This window comes from Emiliania huxleyi, assembly GCF_000372725.1.
Source record: "Emiliania huxleyi CCMP1516 unplaced genomic scaffold EMIHUscaffold_104, whole genome shotgun sequence".
Taxonomy (NCBI): domain Eukaryota; phylum Haptophyta; order Isochrysidales; family Noelaerhabdaceae; genus Emiliania; species Emiliania huxleyi.
The window spans coordinates 212944-222408 of NW_005202176.1; the positions used below are offsets into that span (position 1 = coordinate 212944).

At 65.9% G+C, this 9465-nt stretch overlaps 6 protein-coding genes across 6 annotated transcripts in view; 4 read left to right on the forward strand and 2 right to left on the reverse strand.

Annotated features, from left to right (window-relative positions):
- The window catches only part of EMIHUDRAFT_360958 (hypothetical protein), a gene marked incomplete at both ends in the record, with an annotated part of 1789 nt that extends 1322 nt beyond the window's left edge, over nucleotides 1–467 (forward strand). Inside the window, one exon of the mRNA XM_005792905.1 lies at nucleotides 278–467. Coding sequence (XP_005792962.1) covers nucleotides 278–467 — 190 coding nt within the window. The remainder of the gene's footprint in view (nucleotides 1–277) is intronic.
- Nucleotides 468–629: 162 nt separating this feature from the next.
- On the forward strand, nucleotides 630–983 carry EMIHUDRAFT_48122 (hypothetical protein; the record flags this gene model as incomplete). Its single annotated transcript, XM_005792906.1, has 1 exon — nucleotides 630–983. A coding segment is annotated over one exon (354 nt), but the record flags the coding sequence as incomplete, so codon positions are not given.
- Nucleotides 984–1704: 721 nt separating this feature from the next.
- On the forward strand, nucleotides 1705–2766 carry EMIHUDRAFT_222631 (hypothetical protein; the record flags this gene model as incomplete). The annotated part of the gene is made up of 1 exon (XM_005792907.1): nucleotides 1705–2766. One exon carries the CDS (start codon nucleotides 1705–1707, stop codon nucleotides 2764–2766), a length of 1062 nt encoding a protein of 353 aa, XP_005792964.1.
- A 67-nt stretch (nucleotides 2767–2833) lies between these two features.
- On the reverse strand, nucleotides 2834–4119 carry EMIHUDRAFT_360959 (putative short chain dehyodrogenase). Its single transcript, XM_005792908.1, is given in 3 exon segments — nucleotides 2834–2872; nucleotides 2897–2920; nucleotides 2932–4119. The coding sequence occupies 1 exon segment, from the start codon at nucleotides 3617–3619 to the stop codon at nucleotides 3206–3208; it is 414 nt and encodes a 137-aa protein (XP_005792965.1). The 5' UTR covers nucleotides 3620–4119; the 3' UTR covers nucleotides 2834–2872; nucleotides 2897–2920; nucleotides 2932–3205.
- Nucleotides 4120–5551: 1432 nt separating this feature from the next.
- EMIHUDRAFT_222635 (hypothetical protein) lies at nucleotides 5552–6673 on the reverse strand (the record flags this gene model as incomplete). The annotated part of the gene is made up of 4 exons (XM_005792909.1): nucleotides 5552–5772; nucleotides 5997–6057; nucleotides 6174–6323; nucleotides 6401–6673. 4 exons carry the CDS (start codon nucleotides 6671–6673, stop codon nucleotides 5552–5554), a joined length of 705 nt encoding a protein of 234 aa, XP_005792966.1.
- Nucleotides 6674–8221: 1548 nt separating this feature from the next.
- EMIHUDRAFT_439617 (hypothetical protein) overlaps nucleotides 8222–9465 on the forward strand; it is a 1962-nt gene continuing 718 nt past the window's right edge. Inside the window, exon 1 of the mRNA XM_005792910.1 lies at nucleotides 8222–9332. Coding sequence (XP_005792967.1) covers nucleotides 8251–9332 — 1082 coding nt within the window. The 5' untranslated portion in view covers nucleotides 8222–8250. The remainder of the gene's footprint in view (nucleotides 9333–9465) is intronic.

The window sequence follows — 9465 nt, forward strand, 5'->3', positions numbered from 1 at the left end:
CCCTTTTTTTTTTTTTAAAAAGGGGCCCCTTTTTTTCTTTGGGGGGGGGGGGGGCCCCCCCCCCTTCCTTCTTCCAAAAAGTTTTTACCTTTCCTTTCCCCCCCCCCCCCCCGGATGGGGCTTGGAAAATTCCCCAACCCCCCCCCCAAAGTTTTTTTTTTTGGTTACCCCCCCCCCCCCCCGGCCAAAAAAAAACACCCACCCCACATTCCATCCCCATGCATTCCCCCCCCCCCCCCCGCCCCCCCCGCCCCCCGCCCCCCTCCTCCGCTGGCAGGTGGACGACGTTTGAGAGCGCGGTGAGCACCGAGGCGCTCGCGCGCCTCGCCTACTTCCCAGGACTGGGCAAGCTGCTGGAAGAGCGGCTGCCGCCCAAGGTGATGGAGATCGACGGCGAGGGGCCCCGTGTGGCAGAGATGGAGGACCGCGCCGACGAGGGGATGGGGCCGCGGAACGAGCGCGTGATCACAGCGATTCAGGAGGCCACGTTTACGGGCAAGGGCGACAAGCCGGTGGTCGTCCAGCTGTACCGTGACTACGCTGCCAAGGTGGGCAGCGCGATGAATGCCTCGGGCGAGGGGGTTGCGGGAGAGTATCAGGGCGAGCGCAGCGCGGCGGGTGAGGCCGAGGGGTGCGGTGTTGGAAGGTACGCCGACGGCAACGTCTATGAGGGCGAGTTCAAGGCGAACAAGTTCGACGGGCGAGGCGTCATGCAGTACGCCTGGGGCGATGTCTACGATGGCGAGTGGAAGGCGGGTCAGAAGGAAGGACGCGGTGTCTATCGGTTAGCCAATGGGAACATCTACGAGGGCGAGTGGAAAGCGAATATGAAGGAGGGGCGCGGCGTTGCCCGGTTCGCCGATGGCGACGTCTACGACGGCGAGTTCAAGGCGGGTAAGCAGGAGGGGCGCGGCGTCTACCGGCTCGCCAACGGCGACGTCTACGACGGCGAGTGGAAGGCGGATAAGAAGGAGGGGCGCGGCGTCTTCCGGTTCGCCAGCGGCGACGTGGATGCGGTCGTCTTCATGCAGGATGCCCCCGTCGGCGAGGCTGTCCGGTGGCTGGCGGACGGGCGGCGGGCGGTGCGGCTGCGTGACGGGGAGCTGGTGGAGATGATCTCGCTGGAGGAGGCGCGGCGGACCGCCGAGCGGCTCGGGCTCCTCATCCCCTCCCCGCTGCCCGGCGCGTGAGAGGCAGCACTCTTAGCAAGAGCACCGTTGGAGCACATGTCCTCCGTGCGAGACCGAGCCGCGACCTATCTCATTTTGAGACAGTCGGCGGCGGGGGAGGCTGCCGGTCCCGTCCCCGCCAATTTTGTTGTGATTCCTTCCGGGGCCGGAAGTTGGGCCGGAGAAGAGGGGGGGGGGGGGGGGGCGTGCGGGCCATGTGCTCGGCGCCGGTCCGCCAGTACCTGGTTGCGGTTCCCGGGCGGGGCGGCCGCGAGGGGGAGATGCGGGGGGAGAGCGGCTCTCGAGAGATCACCTTGGGAAGCGGGCGCGCGGCGTCTCCCGGGAGCCGACGCGGCGCACCCCCACCCGGCACCCCCGCACCGTTGAGCGTTGTGTGGCAAATGTAAGTGTGCGCGCGCGCGGGGAGCAAGAAAGTGTGGAGAACGCCGTGCTTTTTGAACGGACTTCGTACACCGAGCAGCAGGGAGCGCAACTCGAGATCCCTCGAGAGTCGGCTGTGGGGCTACCCTCCCCGATGTTGTACAGCCCGGCACTGCTTGCGCTCGTGCATCTGCCAACCGCGCTCGCGCTTCGGCCCACCGCAGCGCGGCGTGCCGTCCTGCCGGCGATCGTGTGCCTGCCGCACCAGGCGGCGTCCGCTGCCAGCGCCACGTTCGACTTTGGCTATCGCTTTGAGCGGGCTCTAGATCCGGAGAAGCGAGGCCCAGCGACCGACGAGGGTCTGCCGATGGAGGAGGAGAGGGAGGACGGCATAAGCCTGCTCGACGCGATGTGCAATCCGGCGCCGCCCGGTCAGGAGTCGGCCGAGCCGCAGGCCGCAGCTCCATCCCCTCCCCAGCAGGCCGCCGCTGCTGCGGGAGGCTCCTCCCGCGCTGGGTCGGTGCGCATGGCCGCGGTGGCCGTACTACCGGACCTGTGCGTCTTCGACCTGGACGCCTGCCTGTGGGACAAGGAGATGTTTGAGATGGTGCAGGTGCCGGAGCCGGGACGCGACGAGGTCCGAGGCGACCTCAACGGGCGAGGCGAGGGCGTCGTTGGCGTGCTGAGCGGCGGCGACCGGATCAGCCTGCACCGGGGCGCGCTCATCGCGCTGCAGGAGCACGCCGACGGCAACTTCCCCGGCATGCGGGTGGCTCTCGCGTCGTCCGCGAATACGCGCTTTGCGGAGCGGGTGGGGCGCGCCGCGCTTGGCATGCTCGAGGTGCTGCCGGGGGTGAGCGTGTGGAGCCTGCTCATGCGCGACTGGGACGGGCGCGACGTCAACATGATTGGGAGGCAGGCCCCGCTGTCGCCGCAAAAGTGGGCGACCCACTTCCCGCTGCTGCGCGAGGCGACGGGCGTGCGGTTCGACCGGATGCTCTTCTTCGACGACTGCAACTGGGGCGACCACGTGGGGCAGGTGACAGGGCGCTGCAAGGAGGCCGACACGCAGCAGGGCGTGATCGGAGTGCGCACGCCCCAAGGGCTCGGCGAGAGCGAGTTCCGAGAGGGCTTGCGCTTATTTGCGGCGAGGCGTGCCCCCCAGCCGGATGGCGGAGCGGCCACGGCGGACAGGCACGGAGAGGCAGGCGACTGAGAGAGAGCTTTTTGTGATATACCACGCCTGGTGGTGCCTGGTGGTGTAGATTGTATTGTGTAGCATTGTACGTACTGTAATCTGTATTTGGGAGGTACTAAACCGTGTTGACAAGGCCTGTTGAGCGGCGGTGTACACGAGTCACGAGAGGAGCCGCGGGGGCCGGGCGTGCCGTCGACGGCGCGGAAACCGCGTCACTAGACACACTAGTCACTACTCGTCGCGACGCCGACGGAGAGACACACACTAGTCACTACACACAGAGACGAGAGAGAAGCAGCAGAACATGCAGCAGAACCAGAAGAACCGTGAAAACGCGGCGCGATTAATGAACAGAATGCGATTAGAGCGCAATCGTGCGCCGCGCCGAAGCGCGTCCGCGAGCCGCCAGGTAACAAGGGAGGTTAGCGACTCGACGATTCCACACCCTTTGTGGACATCAGTGGTTGACCATTCCGCCGTCGGCAGTCACCACCACCCCGGTCACGTAGCTGGATGCGTCGCTGGAGAGAAAAGTCACCGGCCCCGCCATCTCCCACGGCTCGGCGATGCGGCCCATCGGCACGCTCTTCTCGATAATGAACTTCCTCGCCAGCCAGCGAGGGTCGTCCTCGGCCAGACCACCGCGCAGCATCGGCGTATTGACCGGACCGGGGGCGAGGACATTGACGCGAATCCCCTTCCCAGCATAGTGGGATGCCGCCTGCTTGGAGAAGCCAATCTCGCCCCACTTTGACGTGGTGTAGGCTGGCCCGCAGAAGGCCGCCTCGCCGCAGACGCTGGCGACGTTGACGATTGCGAGCGTCGAGCCTTTGCTTGCCGCCTTGAGCCAGAGCGCTATCTGGGCGTGCATACACAACAGGGTGCCCTTGACGTTGACCGACATTTCGAGCGAGTGGTTGAAGTAGGATGGGAAGTCGTCGTCGCCGATCTGGTGGAGGCCAGCCGCTCGTGGTGGGCCAGCCGGCGTTATTGACTGCCACATCCAGCGAGCCAAAGGCATCCATTGTGCTTGCGACTGCTGTCTCAACGCTGCTCAGCTCTCGGACGTCAATCGCAAGCCACTTGAGCGCGGGCGCCGGCTTATCCGACGGGCAGCCGAGCGGCGCCGGCAGCGCTGTGAGATTCGCCGCAGCCGCTCGCGTCTTCTCCTCATCGTGACCGATCATCATGACCCGGGCGCACTCATAGTAGAAGGCCTCGACAGCAGCAAGACCAATGCCTGAGTCGCCGCCGGTCACAAGGACGGATTTCCCGGAAAAACGCGGCGCGCCCCAGTGCTTCGGGGCCACCGTCGCAGCGGCGACCGTCGGCAGTGAGAGCACAGAGAATGCGAGCATCGATCGAAAGGACACGTCGAGAATTTCTTTTGCTTTTTGAGCTAGCCTTCCTCTCGGTCCCACGGCAATAGCTTTTTTTGTTTTTTGAAGGCACACCCCAGCAAGGAATTCTTGCTGCGACTACCCAAGCCTCTTCGCCACTTCGCGCCCGGCCAGGCACGACGGAGGCGCCCGGGCAGCCACGAGGTCGGCCATGAAGCCGGTGCACGTCCAGCTAGGCCTCGCTGTGCTTGGGGTGCCGCTGGTGCCGATTGCTTCAGTCCGACAGCGTGCTTCAGCGAGCCAAACCCCGACCGCCGCTCCCGCCTGCTCACAGATACTCTTCATCTGGAAGCCGGACGCCAAGTGGCCGAATCCATTCTCGCTGAGGCCGCCCGCGCAGAAGGAGTGATCGCGCGCTGCAGCCAACTGGCGCAGCGCAGCTCTTCTTGCACGCGTGTGCTCTCGATCAACTTAATAGTTTCAACACGCAGCTGTGCGCCTGCCATGTGCGCGCAATGGTACAAAAACCTGTGGCCGCTTTGGCTGCACGTCGTCTAGCCCGCACAGCAGAGCCTCAGCCAGACACCCCACAGCACACCCCGGCGCGGCACACGCCGCTCCTCGCCCGCAGCAAAACTGGCCCCAGGTTTTTGGGCTCGGGGGTATACCCAAACTGATCGTGAAAACTCATAGCACGAATTGGTTTCGTTGCGAAGCATAACTCATAAGAGTCCCTCTGAAGTTTGCGCCCGGAGGCGCCTCTTTTTGCTCGCCCCCTCCGCTCAACGGCCGTCGCGCGTCGTCCTGCCTTGCCGTCGCTGGGCGACTCGGAGCGCGATCGCCGCTCACGGTCCCAGCCCCGGCCGCGCTGCCCTGGCTCCGCGGCGTCGCGCTCGACCTTCCTCCCTACCAGCTGGTCGGCGCCCCGAGAGCCCGCACCTGAGAGCTCGCTGCTCGGGCGGAGCAGACCTCGAACGAGCGCGAGGCGGCCGTCGAGGCGGAGCATGTGCGGCCGCGCGTGTACGCCCCGTACACGCGCGGCCGCACGTGCGCGGACCGGTGCGGGAAGTCGCCTGGCTGCCTGGCCGGCTCGGCCGTTTAAATTCCTCTCGCACTCGGCGGCTGCCCAGCGAGCTCAAAGTGCAGATCGGCACGTCGCTCGTGGCCGGAACGCGTCGCCACGGAGGCGCGCAGTTCGTGGCCACCGGCGCGAGCTCAGCGACCCAGGCATTCGCGCTCGGCTAGCAGGCGCCGCTCTGCGAACGAGCGCGCTAACTCCCATTGCGCGGAGATACACACGAGAACCGAAATCGAGACCGGAAATGACGTACGTCCTAGGACGGCCGACTATGAAAATGAAACCTATGCTTGGCGACGAAACCGAAGCCCAAAAACCTGGGGCCAGTTTTGCTGCGGGGGACCCGTCGCTCGCGGCGGATTCCACACATCTCGCTGTGCTATCTCTAGGAGTAGAAGGCCCGCCGCCCCGCGCGTTGCGAGAGCCATCCATTGCCGAGGGAGAGGGCGATAAAGGCAGTGACGAGCAGCATCGCCAGCGGGACCGCTATCAGCAGCAAGTCGCCCATCGGGTTGACGTGCCCGAGCGATGCGCGATAATCGGCCACGCGCCTCAGGCGCGTCAGCGCCTCCACCGCCGCCCCCGCGCGCTCCAAATCGGCGACGCCTAAGGGGATCACACGCCGCTCTTAAGCCGCGAGCCAAGGCGGGCGCCGGGGGCGAGCGCCCTCGCCGGCGTGGCTGATGAGCTGCCGCTTGGGCCAGGAGCGCCGCTCCTGTAAAGGGCCGGCCGGGTGAGGCGTTTTGGCGTGCGCAGCCGCGACAGAGACCGCCGGCCGCGCGCCTCCAGCACCGCGGGCATGTGGGACAAGAGCTCGTCCAAGCTGCCACACGCAGCCAGGGTCGCCGTCCGCTGTATGCTGCATGCCCACACCGCCGCACGCAGCAGGACCTGTGGCGGGTGGTGGCCGTGTGGGAGACGGGCGGAGCGCACGAGTGGGTTGGGGCGGGGCCTTGACGGCGAGATGCTCTCGGCTGCTGCGAGCGCTAGGCGAGCGCAAAGCCCACCTCGTATCCCGTCGGGTCGCCGGACATGGCCAAGCCCTCAGGAGGGAGAGGCCTGGCATCGTGGCCGCGCGGCCGGCCCGTTGTGCGAGCCTTATTCTCCTTGTGCCGCCGTGCCTCTCCCTTTCGGTGCTCCTCGCGCTTCTGCTCCTCCTGCAGACAACGCAGGGCAGTCGCGGTCGGCGTGGCCGGGACTTGGACTGAGCGGGAGACGGTGGCAGGGCTCTCACCCTGGGAGGCTGCTGGACCGGCTCTGGCTCCTGCAAATCGTGGACGATGTACGTCTCGGAGCTGCGGTGGACCTCCTCAGCCGGGACTGGCTCCGGTTCCTCCTGCAGGTCGTGGACGGTGTACCGTGCGGAGGCGCGGTGGACCTCGGCAGCCAGGCTGGAGGCGTCCAAAGTCCCGGGCTGGAAGCCCTCCTCCTGGAGCACCGACTGCCGCGGCTCCTCCTCCTCCTCCTTGAGCCGCGATGCGTTCGGCGGCGCGTCCAGTCCAGTCATATGTTATGTACGTCGTTCGCGGGAGAGGGGCACGCGCGGCGGGCGGTCATCTCGGATTGAGTTTTCATTTCACTTCTCGCTCCAAATTCGGGTCGGAGCGAGCGGGCAGTGGGCCCCGAGTTTGAAAAGGGGGCTACGGACGCTTGCGTCCTAGCCTCCAACAACGCCTCCCCGGCGCAGAGGGGCCCCCGGAGGGATCGAGGGATGCTCAACCGCTCCACGCCACGCGCGGTCCTATTCCCAGCTCCGCTGACCACACAGGGATTTTAAGGGGGGGGCCGTGCTTCTTTTTTCTCCGCATGCCCTGTCCGATCCACCCCTCTGGCCATCCCCTCTGGCCATCCCCTCTGGCCACCTCCTGACCTCCTCTGGCCATCCCTCCTCCCATCTCTTCAGTTCACTCGTGATGCGCGCGAGCCGCGTGGGTTAAGTACGGCCGTGGTTTACTCGTCGGCTTGGGCCGGCCGAGATGGCCGGCTCATGGGCGCGGCCGTTGGAACTGACTGCGTTGGAACAGGCGGCGGCCCCGAGAAGTACCGGTGCGCGGTGGCGGGGTCTTGCACGAGCAAGTGGCAGGGTCCCAATACATAGGGGCATCACAGATGGCAGCGACATCAAGAAAGAAAGAAAGAAAACGGACAACCCAAGGGAGGGATGGGAGGACGGCACGCCGCCACCACACAGGGATTTTAAGGAGAGGGGTGTGGTGCGCTAGCCGTGCGTCGCCCACCCTTGGGCGTCCGCCTCTTCCTAGATCTCTCTTCGCAGTCTCTCGCCGATTCTCGCTGCAACCTTCATGCCACCTCGCGGTCGTCCCACCCTCGTCGTTCTTTCCCTTGTCGCTTCTTCTTCTGTCGCGTCGCTCTCCTCTGCCTCGTTCTGCGACGCCGCCGCCGCCTGCCTGTCCCTTGTTCTCGCTGCTTCTTGCGCCTTTCGGCGCAGCTCCGTCCTCCTCGCTGCATATCCTGGCCCCTCGAGTCTATCGAGCTCTCCTCGAGCAAGGACGAGTCTACTTCTGACGCGCCCACAGCCCACTGCGATCATTTGCCACCCAGTCATGTCGTTGCTCAGGTCCACTCTCTCTTCGAACACTTGTGCCTTCACTGATGATGCCGGCGCTGGGGTCCCCTTCGGGTGCATCGTGACATCTGACAACTGGATTTCCACTGGTTCGTCCTCCTCGCACCTCGGAGTCATCTTCCCCCTCTTCCTTCCGCTCGGTTCTACGTTCAGTACGTTCGGCGTGGCTCACCCTCCATGCCGTGAACAGGCGCTTTATCCACCCTATATTCTTCTCTCGTTCCTCTGCCCGTGCCTTGTAAATAAATAAATAAAACGGGCACGCCAAACAGGGGTGGGAGAAGGACAGGCTCAGGGTCCCCACCTGCACGAGCAGGATCTTGTAAGGACGATCAGGGACACAGGGGAAGGGGAGCGGGGAGCGCATCGCGACACGGAGGGGGGCTGGGCAGGGTTCACCCACACGACCCTTGGTCTTGTCATCAAGACAAACAATTTTTTTGGAACCATCGAACGAACCTTGTCGAGGTCGACAGATCCAAAAGGAGACGCTGAGCATGATGCTCTTCACCGTGGCGACCAGCGCCCTCGTGGCGCCACTTCCGGTGGCGCACGGCCGCGCCGTGGCCTCCACGGCCGTCGTGGGCCACCCGGCGGTCGCCCGCTCTGCGCAGCCTGTCATGATCCTGCCGCCGACCGTTCGCGGTGCGGTGGTTGGCGGCGCTGCCGTCGGCCTTGTCAAGACGCTCCTCGACCGCAAGGGTGCCTCGGCGGCCAAGGTTGGCGATGGCGACGTGACCGAGGCGGAGGTCGTCGCCGCGCAGAAGCTCTGGGCCGACTCGATCGCCTCCATCTCCAAGGTGTACGCCGAGGAGGGCGACTTCGTCGCGGCGGCGGGCGAGGCGGCTGGCAAGCTGTACGGCTACGGCCACGGCAATGTGCTGTTCAAGCCAACCAAGGCGACGGACCACCCGTTCCGCGCCACCGGCGAGGAGGCGATGTCGTACTTTGTCGGCGCCGAGGCGATGAAGAATGACGCCTTCAAGGGCGAGGACGCCGGCTTTGCGATTAACGGCGGCCGCGGCTGGAAGGACGTCACGTTCCGCAACCACCAGATCGAGCTCTTCGGCCCGGTGGCGCACGCGATGGGCGACTACGTCTTCACCGACGCGACCTCGGGCGACAAGGTGCGCGTCGAGTACACCTTCGGCTACAAGCGGTGCGAGGATGGCAACGTGCGCATCTGCCTGCACCACTCGTCGGTGCCGTACGTTGCGGCGCCGGCGGCGGTGACGGAGGCGGAGGTGCTGGCGGCGCAGAAGCTCTGGGCGGACTCGATCGCCTCCATCTCCAAGGTGTACGCCGAGGAGGGCGACTTCGTCGCGGCGGCGGGCGAGGCGGCGGGCAAGCTGTACGGCTACGGCCACACCGACGTGCTCTTCAAGCCGACCAAGGCGACGGAGCACCCGTTCCGCCCGACGGCGGAGGACGCGATGTCGTACTTTGTCGGCGCCGAGGCGATGAAGAACAACAAGTTCAAGGGCGAGGACGCCGGCTTCGCGATTAACGGCGGCAAGGGCTGGAAGGACGTCACGTTCCGCAACCACCAGATCGACCTCAACGGCGCGACTGCGCAGGCGAGGGGCGCGGAGCGGGGGAGAGAGGGAGAGGGAGGGTCGAGAGAGACGGAGCCCGCGCCCGGCACCGCCCGACCCCCCCCCCCCCCCTCCCTTCCCGGCTTCACCGCCGCCTCTGCTGCCACCAGGCGATGG

What these genes read in the sequence shown, in the direction of transcription:
- EMIHUDRAFT_360959 (XM_005792908.1), bottom strand. Translation starts at nt 3,619, where the DNA reads ATGCACGCCCAGATAGCGCTCTGGCTCAAGGCGGCAAGCAAAGGCTCG.